Source organism: Pseudophryne corroboree, chromosome 3, assembly GCF_028390025.1.
Source record: "Pseudophryne corroboree isolate aPseCor3 chromosome 3, aPseCor3.hap2, whole genome shotgun sequence".
NCBI classification, from domain to species: domain Eukaryota; kingdom Metazoa; phylum Chordata; class Amphibia; order Anura; family Myobatrachidae; genus Pseudophryne; species Pseudophryne corroboree.
Window position 1 is genome coordinate 301818456 of NC_086446.1, and position 24692 is coordinate 301843147.

Sequence of the window (24692 nt, forward strand, 5' to 3'; positions counted from 1 at the left end):
GCACTGAGGTGCGTGGAGGCACTGAGGTGCGTAGAGACACTGGGGTGCGTAGAGATGCTGGAAGCACGGAGATGCTGTGGCATGGAGGTACTGAGGCACGGAGGTGCTGTGGCACGGAGGTGCTGGAAGCACGGGGGTACTGAGGCACGGAGATGCTGAGGCACTGAGGTGCTGAGGCACGGAGATGCTGAGTCACGGAGATACTGAGGTGCTGGAAGCACGGAGGTACTGAGGCACGGAGGTACTGAGGCACGGAGATGCTGAGTCACGGAGATACTGAGGTGCTGGAAGCACGGAGGTACTGAGGCACGGAGGTACTGAGCCCTGGAGATCCCAACTACAACAGAAGTAAAACTGAAACACGACAGCTGTGGTTTTCAGTGGAGAACACGGAATTCAGTACTGTGTCTTTAAGACGAAACATTGCAGCTGTACCTTTACATTGAGACTCAGGGAAATGGTGAAATCAAATGGCAACACACAAATAAACCAAACGGTAACAAGGGAACAGAGTTTCCACAGGAACTTAGGTACAAAGGTTACCTTTAGGGAGCTCAGCTTAAGACCCACACAAAGCTGTATGTGACACAAGGAACTGGCCCAGATTCCAACTCAGCCTCCTGATTTATACTTCCTGGTCCTTGATGATTGGTGGGCAGGATAAGGTGATGTCACTGTCATGTGACTACTCTAGCCAAGGCTGTGATGTAGAATGAGGCCTAGCAGGCCAAGAGAACACTGAAGCCTGGACTTCTGCAAAACACAGGATGCTTGCTTTTAGATTACTGAATTCAGCCTCACACAGGAGATCACCACAGGTGAAGCTAATTAACTATTACCTCTCAGGCAGAGAACTCAGGAAAACTGACAAGCTGTTTAACTCCGTGAGTGAAAAGACACAGGATCCAGGACAGATGGCAGGGGTAAGTCACCAAATATAAAACCTACAGTCAGGATTGTGACAGTATCCCCCTCTTCAAGGGTGGACTCCGGACACCCATCTTGAATCTTAGAGGAACTTGAGAAATTCATACAGAAGAATTTAGGACCTTCGTTGATGCAGATTCCAAAGGTTTAGGACTAAATTCTTTAACTACAGCGTTACTGAAAGTCTGTAAGTCATGGAACACAGGATCATTACTCTCAAAGAGCATGTTGGCCCACTCCAAAGCTCTTCCTCTGAATGCCAGGAACAGATATCGAGTAACGTTGGAAAGAGTTACTGCACCTGAAGGATCAGACTCCATCCGAGAGAGAAATTGTTCAACCAGAGCGGCATATTGCAATAAATCTCCATCAAAGTAAATAGGTGGAAAACCATCAGACGAAAGCTTAGAGGATGAAACTGAAGAAAGCTTTGGCTGGACGAGTAGGACTGGATTGGATCCGAGGATACTTGGATTGGCTGGAGCCAAAGGAGACGGACCAGGCTGGTCCTGGAGTATTGCTGGACCGGCTGGAACCGGGACGGACTGACCAGGCGGAGCCTGGAGTATTGCTGGACCGGCTGGAACCGGGACGGACTGACCAGGCGGAGCCTGGAGTATTGCTGGACCGCTGGAACCGGGACGGACTGACCAGGCTGGGCCTGGAGTATTGCTGGACCGGCTGGAACCGGGACGGACTGACCAGGCAGAACCTGGAGTATTGCTGGACCGGCTGGAACCGGGACGGACTGACCAGGCTGGGCCTGGAGTATTGCTGGACCGGCTGGAACCGGGACGGACTGACCAGGCAGGGCCTGGAATATTGCTGGACCGGCTGGAACCGGGACGGGCTGAGCCCTTTCTTCACAGGGCTGGGCTGAGGCAAGAGCCCCCACTTCACGGGGCTGGGCTGAGGCAAGAGCCCCCTCTTCACGGGGCTGGGCTGAGGCAAGAGCCCCCTCTTCACGGGGCTGGGCTGAGGCAAGAGCCCCCTCTTCACGGGGCTGGGCTGAGGCAAGAGCCCTCTCTTCACGGGGCTGGGCTGAGGCAGGAGCCCCCTCTTCACGGGGCTGGGCAGCACTCTGTAGAATCTCTGGCTGGGCAGCACTCTGTAGAATCTCTGGCTGGGCAGCACTCTGTAGAATCTCTGGCTGGGCAGCACTCTGTAGAATCTCTGGCTGGGCAGCACTCTGTAGAATCTCTGGCTGGGCAGCACTCTGTAGAATCTCTGGCTGGGCAGCACTCTGTAGAATCACTGGCTGGGCAGCACTCTGTAGAATCACTGGCTGGGCAGCACTCTGTAGAATCACTGGCTGGGCAGCACTCTGTAGACTCACTGGCTGGGCAGCACTCTGAAGACTCACTGGCTGGGCAGCACTCTGAAGACTCTCTGGGGCTGGACGCTCTGAAGACGCCCCTCCTGGGGCTGGACGCTCTGAAGACGCCCCTCCTGGGGCTGGACGCTCTGAAGACGCCCTCCTGGGGCTGGACGCTCTGAAAACGCCCCTCCTGGGGCTGGACGCTCTGAAAACGCCCCTCCTGGGTCTGTGGACACGGACTCCTCTGTGACTGTAAATGGCTTGAACATTCTTATCTGGACACCCAACTTGGGATAAGGTCTTTTAACCACCGGACCCCAGTCATAAATTTGAGTCTCTCTCAGAAGAGTAGCCTTCTTGATACCCCCGTCAGCAGCAGCAGAAGGATCGGATACTGTGGATGACTTGTAGACATGAGCACTATGATACTGAGATTTGTCACTATTACCTGGCTTGCGAAGAATGCAGTCTTTAACAAAATGACCAAAATTTCCACAGTAAAGACAGAGATGTAGCTCCTTACGCCGCTGACGTTCAGCTTCAGAGAGCTTGGGCCGTGGATAGCTCTGATGAAAAACTTTCCCTTGCGCAGAGGAAGAGACTCTATTAACTGGATGAGACAAAACAGGATCAACAACGTTGGTAGTATTCCTGAGGAGATCAGGCATCACAGAGAGAATACTAGGCAAAAGTTCTTGTAACTGTAGTAACATCTGGTAGAAAATCTGCAGTTGGTCAGGAGTCTTAGAGCAGAAGGTCATAGAATCTCTGGAGGACGAATTCCGCTGCAGACACTGTGCCAATCGATGCTGAGTCGACTCCAGACCTTCCAAGCGTCCTGCAATATTGCTTAGGAGGTCATGCGTCAGACTAACACTTTCGGCCGGGTCCATGTGGCCAGTTCCTACTGTCATGACTGAGGTTTTTGTGAACCCGGTGTAGTGAAGTCTGTGCGGGCGACTGGAGGATTATGTGAATACTACCACTGACCTGGTTTGGAAATGCTGTGGACTCTGGGTTTCCTCCGGTGACTGGGAAGAGGAACCGCAGCAGAGATGGCCGAATCTAGGTTCTCCTCATGCAGGATTAGGTCGGCAGACAGGAGGCATGCTGAAGGTCTCCTGAAAGACAGAACTGGAAAGGCACTGATGAATCAGTGAAGAATACCAGGTATAATTGTGCTAAAGGGCACGGGGTGCTTGGAGACACTGAGGTGCTTGCGGACACTGAGGTGCTTGGAGACACTGAGGTGCTTGGAGACACTGAGGTGCGTGGAGGCACTGAGGTGCGTGGAGGCACTGAGGTGCGTGGAGGCACTGAGGTGCGTGGAGGCACTGAGGTGCGTGGAGACACTGGGGTGCGTAGAGATGCTGAGGCACGGAGGTGCTGGAAGCACGGAGATGCTGTGGCATGGAGGTACTGAGGCACGGAGGTGCTGTGGCACGGAGGTGCTGTGGCATGGAGGTGCTGGAAGCACGGGGGTACTGAGGCACGGAGATGCTGAGGCACTGAGGTGCTGAGGCACGGAGATGCTGAGTCACGGAGATACTGAGGTGCTGGAAGCACGGAGGTACTGAGGCACGGAGGTACTGAGGCACGGAGATACTGAGGTGCTGGAAGCACGGAGGTACTGAGGCACGGAGGTACTGAGCCCTGGAGATCCCAACTACAACAGAAGTAAAACTGAAACACGACAGCTGTGGTTTTCAGTGGAGAACACGGAATTCAGTACTGTGTCTTTAAGACGAAACATTGCAGCTGTACCTTTACATTGAGACTCAGGGAAATGGTGAAATCAAATGGCAACACACAAATAAACCAAACGGTAACAAGGGAACAGAGTTTCCACAGGAACTTAGGTACAAAGGTTACCTTTAGGGAGCTCAGCTTAAGACCCACACAAAGCTGTATGTGACACAAGGAACTGGCCCAGATTCCAACTCAGCCTCCTGATTTATACTTCCTGGTCCTTGATGATTGGTGGGCAGGATAAGGTGATGTCACTGTCATGTGACTACTCTAGCCAAGGCTGTGATGTAGAATGAGGCCTAGCAGGCCAAGAGAACACTGAAGCCTGGACTTCTGCAAAACACAGGATGCTTGCTTTTAGATTACTGAATTCAGCCTCACACAGGAGATCACCACAGGTGAAGCTAATTAACTATTACCTCTCAGGCAGAGAACTCAGGAAAACTGACAAGCTGTTTAACTCCGTGAGTGAAAAGACACAGGATCCAGGACAGATGGCAGGGGTAAGTCACCAAATATAAAACCTACAGTCAGGATTGTGACAGGTTAACTGAGAAATGTAGGAATTAGCGATATATTGTATGTTGGTCTTTCAGACTTAAATTTTTTTGAGCAGGATGAGTCAACCATGCAATGTACTTAATAAATCCCTTGGCAAGACCTTTAGCCAAAATGATTACATCACAATTTAGTTTGGTGCATATGAGTCAGATTTGTTTTAGAGTTTTAGTTATGATTAAGTTTGAGGATTGTTAGCACCTCCATGAATTATTTAGGGAATACACCAGAGTGAAGGTCAGATCAAGGGTAAATAGGATTCGAGAATCTACAGTATACAGGCCTTGATAAAATACCATTCAATTGAAAAGCCATCCACCCCAGCTGAATTCTTATTTGTAACATGTTATGTGTACATTTTATGAAATGTTAACCCATTAAGATATCTTCGAGGAACCTGTGATGTTTCTCAGTCATTAGGGTCAGTAAACTACATACTGTAGTTTGTAATTTCTAGCCAGAAATAATATTATGTTCCCATTTATATCTTTGCAAGGTGTTCAATATTTTTTCTTGGGTATTTTGTCATTAAAATGGAAAAATCTAAGGGACTGTATCTTTTTCCGCCATACAGTACTAATTACACATTTTTCCAGAGTTTGTCTTAAAAACTTATGCCCAATGGGGATTCCCTGTTTCCAAAGCCTATTACCTTCATATGTAGCAGTACATTTTGAGTCTCTCATTGCAGAACATCTCAACTACGAAACCAGCTTAACAGACCATGTCCTGCACCATGCCAGTTACCCAGGACTTTTGTAGCTGTCTCTCAAGTTCTGGACAATTATTTAATACAGGATTACAAGCGCTCTGATAATTCAGAGGTACAGGTGTCCTAATGGAGCTCCTGTGTGGTTTAAATTTAGATTTTACCACCAGACGGACACCTTGTATTTGGACATCGTGGAGCACTGACTTGGTGTAACTACTTTCATTGGCAGGTACCTGTGTGGCTTTTCCATTTTTACTGCAGGAGGCACTCTGACCCCTCTATTTAAGAAGAATACTTTGCTGCGCTTGGCCAGTGGGCTCAAGCTTTGGACCAGGTGGGGAAGTTGGGACAGACACCACTCAATATCCCGGCGCCAGAACACCAACTGCCGACACACCTGAAGGTAAGTATCAGGGTCACTGTTAGGGTTAGGCACTAGAGGGGGGTGGTTAGCCCTAGCCGCCACTCCCCCTGAATCTTAGCCCTAGCCGCCAACCCAGGCAGGTTATGGTAGGGGACGGGAAGGGTAAAATAATTACCCCATTCTCTGTAGACATTTTCAATGTCATGGTATCGGTCCTGTGACTGCCGGGGTCCCATACCAAACTCGTATAAACAAGTTTATTTGTTCAAGTTTTCCCTACAACAAGAACAAAATCTCTAAAAAATATACTGGTAGGTTAATTGGCTGCTTTTTGGTGTGCGTGTTATCAGAAATTTAGAATGTAAGTTCCAATAGTTCAAGGATTCAAGCACATAGAAAATATTTTCTGTGCATATCTACGTAATTGGTGGCGCTATATAAAAAAAAAAATAATAATGAAAAATAATGTGTGTGTTCATGCTGTGGAATTTGGGCTCCTGATTGATTACAGTAGTTGTGACTTTTTGCAGTTCTGACATTGACTCACATTTGACTATACAGTTGATATACTGTTGTGATTTCCTGTCATTATTCAAATTCTGATATTGAGTTTCTGTATTGTGAGTTTTGCTGCCACAGTGTGGTCAAATCTGATATGGCACTACTATCTAATTTCAGTTGTACTGCTATCATTATTTTTTTATTTACTCTGCTTTACTGGTACTGCTGCAAAAACATCTGTCCAGTTGGTTGGTGAGTAGAGCACTATTTAGAGTTTATACACTGCACATTATTTCACTGGTTGTTTGAGCTTTTGTTGTTTACTTCTAGAGAACTGTCAGATTTCTCCACTCTTGCATACTTTTAAAATATTAGGAAAGGATATATACAGCGCTTTGAAACTGGATATGGAAAACTAATTATATTTTATTACATAAAAATTGTTGCAACAAGTAACTTAAAAGACATTTTCTAAACATACATAAAAATATATATATTTAAAAATAGGGCAAGCACAGCAATTCGTTTGGTATATTACCATAGAAGGAGTCGGACAGAGTCTATTGCGTGAAATCCAAGGAAGTGTGCCACAGTCCTGGGGGCAGCTTTCAGTGCTGGCAGATAAAAGTCCACATGGATCCTAAAAACAGACCTTTGCTTGGTTCCGAGGAGCAACTCAGTCCTGTTTAAAAGCTCGGTCTCTTGTACCTTTGTGGACGTCTGCCAAATCCCCATTGCAGCTTGTTTGTGGACTTCTAGGCGTATTCCAGGTTTTGGATATTGAAGTTTATGGTGCCCGGCTCCTCTTAACCAACGCGTTTCGCTGTGTCAACAGCTTTGTCAAGGTATGTGTGCCTGTTGTAGAGGTGCCCTTTTTAAAGGCTGTGCTAATTGCCCATTGTTAGCAGCTGAGATTCAGGGAGACACCAAGTGGAAGTAATAGGAGACAAACCGGAAGTGAGTCACCTCGACATGACATCATCTCCCATGATGCACAGCATGCATTTACATCCCCCCTTTCAAACTGGAAGGATGCAGAACATATATGAAACGAATACAACAATGTGACAATGTTAGACATGAACAAAAGAAAATACATTATACAATAAAGTCTTGGAACTTTGGGTTGGGTTTGGACACACGGCCCGATCTGCTAATGGTACACTGGGAACCCATCTCGTGCACACTTCTCCATTAGGTGCTTTGCAGAGCGGACTGCACGCTTTGCCAATCCATTTGACTGTGGGTAGTGTGGACTACTAGTGATATGCTGGAAGTCCCATGTATTCGCAAAGTCCTTGAACTCTCTACTCTTGAATTGCATGGCATTATCAGTGATCAGCTGCTGTTGGGTGCCATGTGCGGCAAAGTGTCTCTTCAGCTTTGGAATGACCATTTGACTTGTGGTGCTGGGCAAGTAGTTTATCTCGAACCATTTTGAATTGGAGTCAACTAGTACCAGGTACAGTCTTCCCTTCCATTTGAATAAATCAGCCTCAAGAATAGAACACAGAAGATCAGGAATGTCATGGAGCAGCATAGGCACCCGTGGCAGGTGTGGACGCAAGGCATTGCAGGGTGCACAAAACGAGACAGCACGGTTAATGTTACGGTACATGGAGGGCAAGAACGCGTTTTCACGGGCTCTACGCTTGGTAGCCTCCAGGTGCTGGGTGTAGAACGTCTGAAGGGCAGCCGGAATCACGAAGCGATGACCCCACAGGATGACACCCTCAGACACGGTGAGCTCATCTCTCATACAGTAGAAGGGGCGAAGGCAGTGCGGCAGTTCCTTGGAAGAGGATGGCCAGCCGTTGATAACCACAGCAGAGTGACGCTGGCAAAGATCATCCGCAAGTGTAGCAGCATGCATCTCTTCCAGCTGCTTGGTAGGGAGCACCTTCACAGCCATGACCTCATAGTCAGCCTCAGCAGCGTTCATGTCAGTAGTCGGAAGGAAGGCTTGAGACAGAGCATCAGCAACGTACATTTCTTTGCCTCGCTTATATACGACATCCAGGTTGTACCGGTGCAGCTTGAGCATCATGCCCTGAATATGGGAAGAAGCAGAGTGGATGGGCTTCTTCAGTATGGTGATGAGAGGCTGATGGTCGGTTTCCACCATGACAGGACGGCCATGTAAGTCATGGAAGCAGTTGCAGGCGAACACCAGCGCCAACAGTTCTTTCTCAATTTGTGCATACCTGGTTTCAGTGTCAGTGAGGGCCCTGGAAGCAAACGCCACCGGTATTGGAGGCACACGGCACCGAGATCACTCTGTGAAGCGTCGGCAGAGAGGACTACCGGATCACGCACGTTGAAGTATTGCAGGACCGGTGGATTGGTTAGCATGGCCTTTAATTGATCAACAGCAGCCAGCACCATTCTGAGTCCTGGTGGAGTAGCTGTTATGATTCCTGTACTCCAGACCGGAGGAGATCTTATGGCAGGGATCTGAGTACAGGAAAATAAGCTGGTTGTGGGAGCAGGATAGCCTAGTAACCCCTGGCGCCCTAACTCCGTTGTCTCGCCCGTGTTATCAGAAATCCCCTGCGAGACTATGGTTGCTTGAGCCCATGGCAGCCGCGTTCGAAGGGCGGATTATGTCTGCCCAACCCCGATGCCCCCGCAGGTCTTAATGGGAGACAAGGGGAAGTCCGAGACAGGGTGATAACAAGGGGCCCTCTGACTAAGCAACCAGGCCAGGGGTTACAAGCTAACTAACTAAATCAAAAGGTATGTGCGGACTAGCCGCCAGGAAAAAGGACAACCAAGGATCCACTGATCCGACACTCCTATCCGGCACCGCCGGACACCAGAGTGGATCTGTGGAAGCGGGATCCTCCGCAAAGCTCCAGAACACAATTAAACAAAATAATAAACAGAAGCGGACAAGCCGCAACACACGGCTGCGCCGCGACTCACGAACACCACCAGATGTTAAAGGTGCTCGGTCAGACTCCAGGAACAGATGGTAACTTCCGAGTACAGGATCTCTGAGGACAGGAACAACCGAAAAGACCGGGACTGGGAACTCTCTGCAGCAGACACAGGCAAACAGGAAGCTATCACCGGCGTCTGTAAGAAGTCCTGAGGGTGCCTTTATTCAGGCACCCTCCAATCAAGATCCAGACAGGACAATCAAATAGAAATGCCGTGCAGCTTGCATGCTGCACGGCCAGCACATAATCAGGGTAATGAGAATAGACCCAGCAACGGGGAACGCGGCTGAACGTGGCGTCCCCGTTGCTAAGGTCAGAGCGGCTCCGTGCGCCCGGCGTCTTAGCGTTGCCAGGGAGCCGGCGGCTGAACGCGCACGGCGTCCCTGGTTGCTAGGCGCCGGGCCGCACGGCCGAACGGACCCCGGCGCCTAACAGTACCCCCCCCCTTGAGGAGGGGTCAAGGAACCCCTAAAGCCAGGTTTCCGAGGAAATTCACGAAAAAATGCCCTTTTGAGCTTTGGGGCATGAAGGTCTTCATCCAGGACCCACGACCTTTCCTCTGGCCCATAACCTCTCCAATGCACCAAAAAATAAATCCGACCCCGGGACAACTTGGAATCGAGAACCTTCTCAACTAAGAACTCTTGCTGACCCTGTACATTAACTGGTGATCTCCCCTGAGATTTTTTACGAGGAAATCTGCTGGACGAAACATATGGTTTAAGCAATGAGCAATGGAAGGTATTTCCGATCCGTAAAGTTTTTGGTAAACGTAACCGGAAAGCAACTGGATTGACTTTTTTGATAATGAGAAATGGTCCAATAAATCTAGGACCCAATCTGGCTGAGGTTTGTCGAAGTTTGATGTTGCGAGTCGACAACCACACCCTGTCTCCTACTTTAAAAGTGCACGGCCGCCGGAGCCTGTCAGAAAATTTTTTTTCCCGGAAAGCTGCTTTTCTGAGAGCCAGGTGCACTTTTTTCCAAATAAGTTTAAGATGAGAGGTCAGGGCCAGAGAGGAGACAGAGGAATGTTGAAAAAATGAATTAGCTCTGGGGTGGAAACCAAAAACTGCAAAAAATGGAGACACATTGGTGGAAGAATGACAGGCATTGTTATAAGCAAACTCCGCCAATGGAAGAAACTCAGACCAGTCATTTTGGAGTTTGGCCGAGTACAAACGCAAATATTGTTTTAGAGATTGGTTAACTCGCTCAGTCTGTCCATTGGATTGTGGATGATAGCCGGAGGTTAATGATAATTTCATCTTTAACGAAGCACAAAAAGACTTCCAAAATTGTGCAATGAATTGTGGACCCCTGTCAGAAACAATATCGGTGGGTAACCCATGGAGTCTGAAAACATGACGGAGGAACAAGACTGCCAATCCCTGGGCAGATGGCAATCGGGGGAGAGCAATAAAATGGGCCATCTTGCTAAAACGGTCCACTACCACCCATATGACTCGGCATCCGGCCGACAGAGGGAGATCCACCACAAAATCCATGGAGATATGCGACCATGGCCTAAGAGGAACCTTCAAGGGCATAAGTTGACCAATAGGCAAAGAACGGGGAACTTTATGCTGTGCACAGACCTGACACGAAAAAACAAACTCTTTAATGTCTTTGGAAAGACCAGGCCACCATACTGAGCGGGATACTAATTCCAAAGTCTTAGCGATTCCCGGATGCCCTGCAACTTTGCTATCATGAAATTCCGCCAAAACAGTTGCTCTCAAAAACTCAGGAACAAAAAGACGACCAGCAGGAGTATTTCCCGGAGCTTGATGTTGAAGCAGCTTTAATTGGGAAAAAACATCCTGTGTGAGACCTGCCTGAATGACTGAAGGCGGAAGTATGGGAGTAACAGGACTGTTGTCTTGAACCGGAAGGAAACTGCGTGACAGGGCATCTGCCTTGGTATTCTTGGAACCTGGTCTGAAGGTGATAATGAATTTGAAACGAGTAAAAAATAAAGCCCAACGAGCCTGTCGGGCATTCAGTCGTTTAGCCGATTCAATGTATTGAAGATTTTTGTGATCAGTCAAAACTGAAATGGTATGGGTCGCTCCTTCAAGCCAATGTCTCCACTCCTCGAAAGCCCATTTAATAGCCAGCAATTCCCGGTTACCAACATCGTAGTTGGATTCTGCAGATGAGAATTTCCTGGACATAAAGGCACAAGGATGTAACTCAAGGGAATCTGGATCCTTCTGAGAAAGGATAGCCCCTACTCCAACTTCCGAGGCATCCACCTCAACAATGAAAGGTAATTCTGGGTTGGGATGTCTAAGGACAGGGGCTGAGACAAAGGCTTGTTTTAAGGCCTGAAAAGATAACTCAGCTTCACATGACCAATTGGTAGGATCCGCTCCCTTCTTAGTGAGTGCCACAATGGGAGCAACTAGGTCAGAGAAAGAGTGAATAAATCTTCTATAGTAGTTTGCAAACCCTAAAAAGCGCTGAATTGCTTTTAAATTGGTGGGTTGCGCCCAACTAAGGATGGCTTGGAGCTTTTTTGGTTCCATTCGGAATCCCCGAGGGGAAATAATGTACCCTAAAAAGGATACCTCCGTGACATGAAATTCACACTTCTCCAGCTTGGCATATAGGTGATTTTCACGTAATTTCTTTAGCACCTGACGCACCTGGGTGACATGTTGTTCTACGGAGTCAGAATATATCAAAATATCGTCTAAATAGACCACGACGAATCTTCCCAGAAACTCACGGAGCACATCATTAATGAGATCCTGGAAAACTGCCGGGGCATTAGACAGGCCGAATGGCATGACCAGATACTCATAGTGGCCTGACTGAGTACTAAATGCCGTTTTCCACTCATCCCCTGACTTGATTCTGATGAGGTTATATGCTCCTCTCAGATCAATCTTAGAAAAAATAACAGCCGAACGTAGCTGATCAAAGAGGACAGAGATCAGCGGCAGAGGGTAAGTATTCTTTACTGAGATTTTATTCAAAGCTCTAAAGTCAATACAGGGTCTGAGTGAACCATCCTTCTTCTCTACGAAGAAAAAACCTGCACTTAAAGGGGATCTAGATGGCCTGATAAACCCTTTTCCAAGGCTTTCTTTCACATACTCATTCATGGCCACAGTTTCAGGACCAGATAATGCATATAACCTTCCTTTAGGCAACGTGGCACCAGGAATTAACTCAATGGCACAATCATAAGGCCTATGGGGAGGCAAAATATCCGCATTGCCCTTGGAAAACACATCAACAAAATCTTGGTATTCCCCAGGAATATGTGCGGAACTGGCGGCAGCTACTCGGATAGGAAGCGTAATACATTCTTTATCACAGATGGTACCCCATTGTAGGATCTCCCCAAACTGCCAATCTATGATGGGATTATGAAAGGCCAGCCAAGGGTGACCCAGAACCACAGGAACTGCTGGACAATGGGTAAGGAAAAACTCAATCTTTTCAGAATGTAGAGCTCCCACCGAGAGCAAAACAGGAGGCGTACATAGAGAAATAACCCCATTGGATAAAGGACTCCCATCTAAACCATGCATGGTGATACACCTACCCAACGTTAGCTGAGGAATACCTAAGGCCTTGGCCCATGTTAAATCCATAAAGTTTCCTGCAGCTCCACTGTCCACAAAAGCAGAGACCGAGGAACAGAGGCTGCCATAGGAAACTTTAGCAGGAACCAACAGTGAATTATTTGAGGAGATGAGCTGCAGACCAAAGTGAACCCCCTCACAATTCACTTGGTCAGGAAGTTTCCCAACTTGTTTGGACAACTACGGGCAAAATGTCCCTTACCTCCGCAGTATAAACACAGACCATAATTTTGCCTCCTGGTTCTTTCTTCCGGAGACAATTTGGAGAGACCAATCTGCATAGGCTCCTCTATGTCTACAGGAATGGAAGGAACCCAGGGAGAGGACCCGGCAGAGGCCCCTTTTTCAGCCCTCCGCTCTCTGAGCCGACGATCTATTTTAATAGATAGCTCCATGAGGTTATCGAGGGTCTCAGGAGCGGGATACTGGAGGAGACTGTCTTTTATAGATTCAGATAAGCCGAGGCGAAACTGACTGCGCAGGGCTGGGTCATTCCAGCCACAGTCGTTCGACCAACGGCGAAACTCCGTACAATAATTCTCTGCGGGATTCCTACCCTGTCTAAGAGCACGCAACTGACTTTCTGCGGACGCCTCTCTATCAGGATCGTCATACAATAGCCCTAAAGATTTTAAAAAGGCGTCTACAGACGATAAGGCCGGATCGTCTGTCTTTAAACCAAAAGCCCAGGTCTGAGGATCCCCCTGAAGTAGAGAAATAATAATCCCAACCCGCTGAGCCTCTGTACCTGAGGTAACTGGTCTTAAACGAAAATACAGTTTGCAAGATTCTTTAAAATTAAAAAACTGTTTTCTATCCCCAGAAAAACGGTCAGGCAGATGCATTTTTGGTTCAGGGATGACCCTCGGGGAAGTCCGTAACAGATCTTCCTGTGACCTCACCCGGAGGGACAGATCCTGAACCATCTGAGTAAGTTCCTGAATCTGACTAACAAGAAGCTGGCCAGGGTTTGGCCCAACACCGGTGGGATTCATAAGGCCGACAAAAATCTCCCAACTAAAAAGTGAAAAAATTTACTGTAAGTTAAATCTTTTCTTTTGGGCCGGTGATAATGTTATGATTCCTGTACTCCAGACCGGAGGAGATTTTATGGCAGGGATCTGAGTACAGGAAAATAAGCTGGTTGTGGGAGCAGGATAGCCTAGTAACCCCTGGCGCCCTAACTCCGTTGTCTCGCCCGTGTTATCAGAAATCCCCTGCGAGACTATGGTTGCTTGAGCCCATGGCAGCCGCGTTCGAAGGGCGGATTATGTCTGCCCAACCCCGATGCCCCCGCAGGTCTTAATGGGAGACAAGGGGAAGTCCGAGACAGGGTGATAACAAGGGGCCCTCTGACTAAGCAACCAGGCCAGGGGTTACAAGCTAACTAACTAAATCAAAAGGTATGTGCGGACTAGCCGCCAGGAAAAAGGACAACCAAGGATCCACTGATCCGACACTCCTATCCGGCACCGCCGGACACCAGAGTGGATCTGTGGAAGCGGGATCCTCCGCAAAGCTCCAGAACACAATTAAACAAAATAATAAACAGAAGCGGACAAGCCGCAACACACGGCTGCGCCGCGACTCACGAACACCACCAGATGTTAAAGGTGCTCGGTCAGACTCCAGGAACAGATGGTAACTTCCGAGTACAGGATCTCTGAGGACAGGAACAACCGAAAAGACCGGGACTGGGAACTCTCTGCAGCAGACACAGGCAAACAGGAAGCTATCACCGGCGTCTGTAAGAAGTCCTGAGGGTGCCTTTATTCAGGCACCCTCCAATCAAGATCCAGACAGGACAATCAAATAGAAATGCCGTGCAGCTTGCATGCTGCACGGCCAGCACATAATCAGGGTAATGAGAATAGACCCAGCAACGGGGAACGCGGCTGAACGTGGCGTCCCCGTTGCTAAGGTCAGAGCGGCTCCGTGCGCCCGGCGTCTTAGCGTTGCCAGGGAGCCGGCGGCTGAACGCGCACGGCGTCCCTGGTTGCTAGGCGCCGGGCCGCACGGCCGAACGGACCCCGGCGCCTAACAGTAGCTGCCGCAAAGGTGCTGTGGTTTCACTGTATTGCGGAACAAATTTAGACAGGTAGTTGGTCATCCCCAGGAAACTTTGCAGTGCCTGTTGGTCAGCCGGAAGCGGAATTTGCTGGATGGCAGTGATTTTATTCGGGTCCGGTCTGACGCCTTGACTAGTGAACACGTGGCCCATGTACGCCACTTCGGTGACTCTAAACTTGCATTTGTCTGGGTTGAGCTTGATGTTCAAAGCACGGGCCCGTTCAAGTACCTGGTGCAGCCGCTGATCGTGTTCTTCCTTGGTGCGGCCCCATGCCAAGATCGACAATGATTTCACAGGGATAGCCTGCAAACAGTTGCTCCATGCAGCGCTGGAAGACCTCACTGCCTGTAGTGATTCCATAGGGCATGCAAAGGAAGACCATACTGCCCTATCGGGGTCATATGAATGCGGTGAGCAGGGACGAAGCTCTGTCCAAAGGGATTTGCCAGAATCCACATTTTGCATCCAGGGTACTGAAAACTGTGGCACCTGGCATGTCAGCAGTCACTTGCTCGATGGTGCGGAGAGGGTGATATGGAAACAGCAGTGCTTTGTTCAAGTGTACTGGATCAATGCAAAGACGTACAGTCCCATCTTTTTTTTTGATGCGGACATCCACTGTGTTGCTTCCTCTATGGGGGCAATGACACACAATTGAGTCATTCTGTGGAACTCTCTAATGATTTTGTCTTTCATTGCGACAGGAACCCTCCAGGGGGCACAGACAGTAGGTACAATAGAGTCATCCAGCCTCATATGGTACACAACAGGGAGCTTGCCAAGTGAACTGCAATCAAATAAATCCTGAAAGTTGTTTTTTCCGGGACAGTCATCTGTATTGCATGTACCTCAGGCCCCAATTTGAAAAGGCCTAGCTTCATACTGTCAGGGAGTCCTAGCAATGGCTTGACCTTTTGATCCACAATGTGGAATCACAAATCAGCATGGGTACAGTGTAGTGATGATCTGGCCTCCCTTAACTATCAAGTTGATCTTGTCTCGTGGGTTAATCTGTGCAGTTGGATCTATTTCACGTAGTGTTTGTAAGATATGACATTGCACTTCGCTCCTGAGTCTATTTTGACTATGCCCACCTTGCTCGTATGCTTTGTTCTCAGTTTGATAAATATTTCGCCCTTTTCATCCAAGTGGTCTACACTATCACAAACTGTCATGCAAACGGATTCACACCCTGGCTCTATTTCAACCTGGTTGATCCGGCGGGGTGAGCGGCTATAGCGCGACTCAGACTGTCGCTTTATGGAAGTTTGATCTTTGGAGCGGCAGCACCTTGCAAAATGATTCCATTTGCCACATGCATGACATTGTTTATCATATGCGGGGCAGCATTGTTTGTCAGGAGGGTGCTGTGCCTCACAGTTCCCACACGTGGAGGATTGGCGCGGAACGTCCGCCATGACACACACCTCAGCGTCCTTTCTTAGTTCCCTTGTGCCCTTTTCAGACTGCTCGTTTAACATACAGATATTTATGTCAGTTTCTAATGTGAGGCCCTTCTCCTGCAGCAGCTGTGCATGTACCTTGTCGCTGCGTTTGCCACATACGATTCTGTTGCAGATGAGCTCCTCTGTGAGGATACCAAAATTGCATTTCTTTGCCAGCAGCTTTAGCGTGGAGACGTAGGATTGTATAGTGTCATCACCCTTTTTGGTTTGTGCTTTTGAAAACATGCCTGTCCATAATTACATTCTTTACTGGCATGCAGATCTCTTCAAACTTTGCAATTAGGATGTCAGGATCCTCTCTGTCTTCTCCGTCAGCGTATATACAAAAGCATCTGATTTGTCCACAGCATCGGTGCCTGCAAGGTTCAGCAGCGTGTATGCCTAGACTTTTTTTTTATTTGTCTGAAAGGCCTGCTATGGAGTATACGTGCCATTACCTTTTAAACCTCAGCCAGTTGTCCGCTACGTTTTCATCAGATATCAGCTGATCAATTCTCAGAGTCACCTGGTCTCAAAAGGGGAGTTTAATTTGTCCCAGAATTTTTTCTATATTTACAGTTAAATAACAGGGAAAGTTTTACTTGGTTATTGTTGTTGTTTTTTTAGCTTTTTGTGCTTCCTGTCCTTTTGTTTACCTTGGTACATTTCCTTTTCTATTCACTGTGGGTATATGCTGCGATAGGATTTGGTGGCGACAGTTGGGGGGATGCGGTTAAAATTCCGGCTGTCAGGATCCCGGTACTGGGAATACCGTAACCAGTCACAATACGGACTATGTAGTCCTGACCGTAAGTAAAGTAGGCGGGTTAGGGCCAAGGGGAGGTGAGGGGAGAGGATTAGGCACAACTGGGAGAATGTTAGGTTTAGGCACTAATGTGGGAGGGGGTTATGCTTGCACACTGAAGGGGGAGGTTAGGGTTAGTCTGCTGGAAAGGAGGTGTAGGAACATACTTAGCTCTCCCCTGTCTAGGTTTCAAATATTGGGATGTCTGCGTCATTTTTGTGACCACCAACATCCCTTCCACCAGGAAATCATACTGAACCTGTTGGGCTAAGGAGGTGATAAGTCAACTTACTGAGAAGTCAATGTTATGGTCTTATCTTGTTTCCTGCATATTATAGCTAAGCGAACTAACATGGGCAGAATTCTGTGTTTGCTTACTATTAAAGGTATCTACTCCCCTATAAAATGGCTTAAAAATATTTCCTATCTCGGTATGATTGAGGCAGATATTTTATTTTTGCAAGGGATTCATTAATCAAGTGGTAAACCCCAGGGCTAATTGGATTCTCCCCTTAGATTCACAGGGGTGCGTGTTAAGCCCCCAATACATCAGGCGGCTTTTTTCCCCCATTATTCGACCAGATCTTCCATTTGGCAGCCAGCGATGATCAGTAGTCAGGGAATCTGAAAAATGAAACGTTCAACATGCCAGATTTGCCGTTCCCGACAATTTTTTTTATCTTCATGCCTAATTGCACAGGCAATTCCATTGTTACATTCTTGCTGCAGTCATGTTAATCAGCCCCTCTCAGAATCAGAATCATCAGAATCAGCTTTATTGGCCAGGTGTACTCACGTACACTAGGAATTCTTTGTGGTACAATGCATCGCCAAGCAGCAACATGGAGGAAAAACATAGCATACATTACAAACATTACACATATGAGTTCATACTGCACATATGCAACTGTACAGTAGACATATTATACATTTAAGACTAAAAACTAAGGCTGCTTGGCAGAGCAGCACCGAGGCAGCCATCCGCGGCGCCAACTAGAACTCACACAATGCACATAATACAGAAGATTTAAGCATTACATCAAAAGATAAACCACACAGACAAAGACACAGAAAGAATGATTGGTGCATGATTGGTGTAGGCATTTTGAGTAATAACCTCCAGGGGTTGTGTATTCCACCATCACAAGGCACCAGGTGCGGCAGCCATCTCAGGCGCACTGCGTAGGATTACCCACGGTGGAATAGTCCACCCCTAGAAGAGAACACAAAATGGGGAGATTGCAGAGTCCTTAAGTTCAGAGTAGGGTTCCAATAAAAACATCAGGTCCACGCATTTTTCATCCCATCCACAAGCGCACCAGATAAGGCAGCCATGTTGGGCGCACTACAAGGTTACACAGTGGGAGATGAGCCATACAGGGGCCAAATGCATGTATGGGAGAACTGACACGTGTGTAGGCGTATGCTATACCCTGCATGGAAAGATCCAAATGAAGCACACCCCGTCCACAGGGGAACCATCCGAGGCAGCCATGTGGGGCGCACTGCATAGGTTACTGCTGGCAGGGTGTGCAACCAATGGAGGTACACATTACGGGAATAGCACACAGTGGGGTGGAAGTACCATGTAAGAAGAAAGAGAACAGAGAGACACATTTGCAGGAAAAAACTGTACTAACATTATTTTGTGAAAAAGATAAATGTCCTGGTCTCATGAGAGCAGTGCGGGTGGGTGTGAGAATGTGGGGTGCACACTAATGTCCAATGGAACTGACCCAGCAAAGTCTGGTCCTGATGCGCATGTCCCTCAGTTCCCTGCTGAGCTTGAGGGGTAGTCCCGGGGGCAGTCATGATGTTCTTGGACACAGAAGTAGTAGGCATTGGTCCTGGTGTTCTCATGGCAGAGGTGAGGAGAGGCCACATAATGTTCCAGATTTCTTTCTTGATGCTGTTTAATGTTTGTTCAACTGTTTTTTTAACTGTTCATTTTCAAGACGCTTAGAGAAGGAACACTTTGAGTATTGGAACGCACAGCTGACATGCACAGCTGTGCATGGTTGAAGTTACAGATATACTATGGGAAATTGACCCAACTACAGCTGAGGCAAATGTTCCACTAATCAAAGGTGTTACATTACACAGTGATTGACTAAACAAACACCAGCCCAGTGAGCCTAATTAAATATGCGGCACTGACCAAGCTTTGAAACGCAGGTATTTTACATTACAAACAAAAGCAAAAATCACAAAACTGTCTAACAAATGATTTTAACATACATTTGGAATATGGATGTTTTGCATAGGTGCAGATAGCAATAGCCAAATTACATGGGGAGATTTGAACATACATTTGGAATATGGATGTTTTGCATAGGTGCAGATAGCAATAGCCAGATTACATGGGGAGATTTGAATATACCTGAGGATGAGAAGAAAAAGGAAGATGGTTAAGTTCAGTCCAATGCAGGAACTGTTTTTTTAACTGTTCATTTTCAAGACGCTTAGAGAAGGAACGCTTCTCAGTGCGCCAGGTCCTGTGAGACTGTGCTAGTGTTAGTCATCGTCTTGGTCAAAAATGCACATTAGTTGCATCAAAACAAGACTAGGACGCATGAGGAGATTGTGCTGATTAATTTGACACTTGTATATATGTGTGCGACTGAGTCTCTGTATGCAAAGTGCTATAATGTACTGTAGTAGCTGCAGTTTATTTGCAATACAAATTCTGTTCTGCTCTATGGTGGTCATTCCGAGTTGTTCGCTCTGTAATTTTTTTCGCATCGCAGCGATTTTCCGCTTAGTGCGCATGCGCAATGTCCGCACTGCGACTGCGCCAAGTAAATTTGCTATGCAGTTAGGTATTTTACTCACGGCATTACGAGGTTTTTTCTTCGTTCTGGTGATCGTAATGTGATTGACAGGAAGTGGGTGTTTCTGGGCGGAAACTGGCCGTTTTATGGGTGTGTGCGAAAAAACGCTACCGTTTCTGGGAAAAACGCGGGAGTGGCTGAAGAAACGGAGGAGTGTCTGGGCGAACGCTGGGTGTGTTTGTGACGTCAAACCAGGAACGACAAGCACTGAACTGATCGCAGATGCAGAGTAAGTCTGGAGCTACTCAGAAACTGCTAAGAGGTGTGTGGTCGCAATTTTGAGAATCTTTCGTTCGCAATTTTAAGAAGCTAAGATTCACTCCCAGTAGGCGGCGGCTTAGCGTGTGTAAAGCTGCTAAAAGCAGCTTGCGAGCGAACAACTCGGAATGAGGGCCTATATACAGATGCTAGCAGAGTTGCATGGGACCTGGCGGCTCACTCGCACCTGGCATCTCGCTCTGCCTGGTATATTGGGCTGGATGTATGAGGACACATGAGTGGTTTACCACTGTAAAGAAAAGAAGTCTCTTCATGAGATAACGGCTCTAAAAGAGATCATACTTTATCTTAAATTTTAGTGGACTACAAGTAGTCATAAAAGTACATTTAAAAATGTAAACACTGCATTTATGTAGAGGTTTATATATGTGACCCAGGTGGCCTCCTAAGTGGTTAGTTGGCTACAAAACCCAGTCCAGGCATGGGGCATCCACATCTCAAGAATTTCTCCCTGCCAAATTGTTTCAACTAGGGTCTTTGTCTAGGCAATGTGACTAAAATGTTGTCCTCAACTGGCTTTGTGGCCTCACAGCCCTGTGATCTCTGCCGGGTTTCTTGGAAAGGAATTGGTATGCCAATTAAGAGTACAGTACTTCTCCAATCAGACTTCATATGCCATATTTGTAATAAGGTGATTGACAATAGACTAGATGTTCTTCTTATTGACCCCCAGTACCTAACCCTAACCCCCCCCCCCCTTAGTACCTTACCCCAACCTCAATACCTTTAGGATGTTTGCTGTCGGTGATCTGGCACCAGTCTCCTGAGTGGTATGTGGATTCTGCCGTCCGTCACATGACCGCCGGCATCCTGACAGTCTGGATGCTACACGCATCCCCTCTAGTGTTTGCCATGACAACTTGATGTAGGAATAATTAGGATTTGCTTACTAGTGGATCAGTTCCTGGTATGTCAGTAGGTGTGATACAAAACGCATGTTTACCATATGTGTTTTGTATCACAACAGTTCAGGACGGTTTGTTTTTGTTTTTTACATTAAACTATATTGTTGCCTTGTTTTTGTTCTTAGAACTTGCAACTCCTTTAAGGTATGCTCTTGGATTTGATAGATGTAAAAATTAAATCAGAGGAAATCCTCACATGGTTTATAAATAAATATTTATCTTGCTTCCAGTCACACTAAATTATAACTTATTGTTTGTATGGACACCTATATGCTTTAGAGAAATAGGAACAGATCCACCACTAAATAAAAATTTTTTTGTATATGCCGCAAAATATGTCTAAATTTAAACAATTATTTTATAGTTAAATTATAAATTACTGCTCTTTTTTCAAAGTATTTCATCTTTTTTCATCTGTGTGTTGGCATATCTAGGAGAAAGGGCAAAGTCAAACCTTTAAACCCAAAGGAAATAAAGAATCAAACATGGGCAAAGGAGATGAGCCTTGGTAAGTCAATCAACATTTCATTGTTCTATAGTCCTCCTTGTGACACCGTTATGAGGTACGTAGTTCAACATTATTTCTAATAAAGGACTATATATATTATAGTGTTAAATATTTAATTATCTGAATTCTGACGTTCTGTTACTATATACGTCCCAAAGTCTAGATGTAGACCCACTGTGCTGTTACAGTTAGTGCTAGCTCACCTGGGGTTTGGACTTTTTGGAATATAAAACACTATCAAGTCTTTGCCAAGGACCCTTGGAAGAAGATGACTGACTTCCTTCAGACATACTCACAGGTTGCGGTGCTTAGGCTATCTCTACTTTCAGCTGCTGACAGAAGATGAATATGATTTTAAAGGGATTAAGAAAAAAGATGTGGTCAGTGGCAAGACATATGCCAGGGCAGGAGCACGGATAAAGTTTTTTCAAACATTAAAGTTACTTGAGATGGTCAGAAATAATGTAGCATCTGCAGCAGGCAAGGCATTTGTAGAGATTCTGAAACAACAAGGACTGAATAAGTACCTGTTGATGAGGCACAGTATAAAGGGCTGGGTGTCTGAAATAATGCTTACTGAAGTTGGCAAGCATGCGTCTAATGCTGCAAAATGTACCAACTGTAGGTTTGCATTACTAGGAGTTGCACAGACCTCCTCATGCAAATTTTTATCCAAAGATATAGCTGTAGTGCCTTCAATGCCAGAAACGGGTAACTTGAACATTGTCTGACATAAGTGACATTAAACAGCATAAGAGTCATATTTTAATATGTAATTTATATTTCATTGGCAGGGATGATGTTTACAGTTTTCACTCTCTGGGATGTGATGACCCTACAATAGAACTTGGGGTAGGTCAGTGGATGAGATTATGGTAGATACAAATACTGGTGCTAAAATCAAAGAGGTAACACAAGAGTAACGATTTTGTTTGCCTAGCATAAAGTTGTTATACTTGGTAAATACACAAGTGCGCAGTACGGATGGTGTGATTGTTAGCATTACTGCCTCACAGCATTGAGGTCATGGGTTCAATTCCCACCATGGCCCTAACTGTGTGGAGTTTGTGTATTGATCCCATACTTGCATGGGTTTCCTCCGTGTACTCCGGTTTCCTCCCACAATCCAAAAATATACGGTTAATTGGTTTCTGACCAATGTAACCCTAGTGTGAATGTGTGCGTGTACATGATGTATGGAATATAGATTGTAAGCTCCACTGGGACAGGGACTGATGTGAATGGCCAAGTATGCTCTGTAAAGTACTGCGGAATATGTGTGCGCTATGTAAGTAACTAGTACTAAATAAGCGCTGTGCAGTGGTTAATAATGCATGAAGTTTTTTAAAATGTAATTTTTTTTTATTTTTTTTTAGGTATCTTCACTTGTTCTATCAGAACAAATAGGTAGCAACACAAAGTCCAAAGCAGAGTAAGCCCTCTGTGTTTTTCATTTCTGGCCCGCATTTTGATATAATCTCTTATTTATGACTTTGTAAGAGAAGGCAAGTCCAAGTGGATATAGTTCTTGTGTGTTATTAAATATCTCAAAATTCAGTTAGTACTGTGGTTTAGTATTGCCTAGAGGTAGTTCCATGGTTTGTAATCCCTCAAAATTGCATAGGAACAAATAAGGGTGATTCTCCAGAAAGTGAACATAAAGTCCTGTGCATCACACGCTTTTTTCTCTAACGTCCTAGTGGATGCTGGGGACTCCGTAAGGACCATGGGGAATAGACGGGCTCCGCAGGAGACATGGGCACTTTAAGAAAGAATTTAGATTCTGGTGTGCTCTGGCTCCTCCCTCTATGTCCCTCCTCCAGACCTCAGTTTGAATCTGTGCCCGGACGAGCTGGGTGCTGTTTAGGGAGCTCTCCTGAGCTTGCTATAAGAAAGTATTTTGTTAGGTTTTTTTTATTTTCAGGGAGCTCTGCTGGCAACAGACTCCCTGCATTGTGGGACTGGGGGGAGAGAAGCAGCCCTACTCTCTGCAGATAGGTCCTGCTTCTTAGGCTACTGGACACCATTATCTCCAGAGGGATCGTACACAGGATCTCACCCTCGTTGTCCGATCCCGGAGCCGCGCCACCGTCCCCCTCGCAGAGCCGGAAGACAGAAGCCGGGTGAAAGAAGCAAGAAGACTTCGAAATCGGCGGCAGAAGACTCCAGTCTTCACTGAGGTAGCGCACAGCACTGCAGCTGTGCGCCATTGCTCCCACACTACACCCACATACTCCGGTCACTGTAAGGGTGCAGGGCGCAGGGGGGGGGGGCGCCCTGGGTAGCAATTAGAGACCTCTTTGGCAAAAGTTTGCATATATACAGTTGGGCACTGTATATATGTATGAGCCCCCGCCAAAAATTGTACATGAAAGCGGGACAGAAGCCCGCCGTCGAGGGGGCGGGGCTTCTTCCTCAGCACTCACCAGCGCCATGTTTTTTCTCCACAGCACCGCTGAGAGGAAGCTCCCCAGCCTCTCCCCTGCAGTTACACGGTAGAAGAGGGTAAAAAGAGAGGGGGGGCACATAATTAGGCACAAAAATCAATATAAACAGCAGCTACTGGGTTAACATTAAGTTACTGTGTTATTCCTGGGTTAATAGCGCTGGGGTGTGTGCTGGCATACTCTCTCTCTCTGTCTCTCCAAAGGGCCTTGTGGGGGAATTTTCTTCAGATGAGCATTCCCTGAGTGTGTGGTGTGTCGGTATGTGTGTGTGTCGACATGTCTGAGGTAAAAGGCTCCCCTAAGGAGGAGATGGAGCAAATATGTGTGTGAGAGGGTGTCTCCGTCGACAATGCCGACACCTGTTTGGATATGTGTAATTAAGTGCTAAGGTGAATTTATTGCACAAAAGATTAGAGAACAGACAGGGAATCTACCCATGTCTGTCCCTATGTCGCAGAGACCTTCAGAGTCTCTCAATGATCACTATCCAAAATAATAGACACTGATATCGACACGGAGTCTGACTCCAGTGTCGACTACGATAATGCAAAGTTACAGCCAAAATGGCAGAAAAGTATTCAATATATGATTATTGTAATAAAAGATGATTTGCATATCACTGATGACTCATCTGTCCCTGACACAAGGGTACACATGTTTAAGGGGAAGAAAACTGAGGTAAATTTCCCTCCTCTCATGATGAAAAAGAGCGGGAATCTCCAGACAAGAGA

General features: G+C 46.7%; 1 protein-coding gene across 9 annotated transcripts in view; it reads left to right on the forward strand.

The window, feature by feature from the left end:
• SYCP2 (synaptonemal complex protein 2) overlaps positions 1-24692 on the forward strand; it is a 1046702-nt gene that overhangs the window by 748872 nt on the left and 273138 nt on the right. For all 9 annotated transcript variants that reach the window (XM_063959338.1, XM_063959341.1, XM_063959339.1 and 6 more), the window contains 3 exons: positions 21441-21514; positions 22309-22366; positions 22891-22946. In XM_063959338.1, the coding sequence (XP_063815408.1) occupies positions 21441-21514; positions 22309-22366; positions 22891-22946 (188 nt within the window). The remainder of the gene's footprint in view (positions 1-21440; positions 21515-22308; positions 22367-22890; positions 22947-24692) is intronic.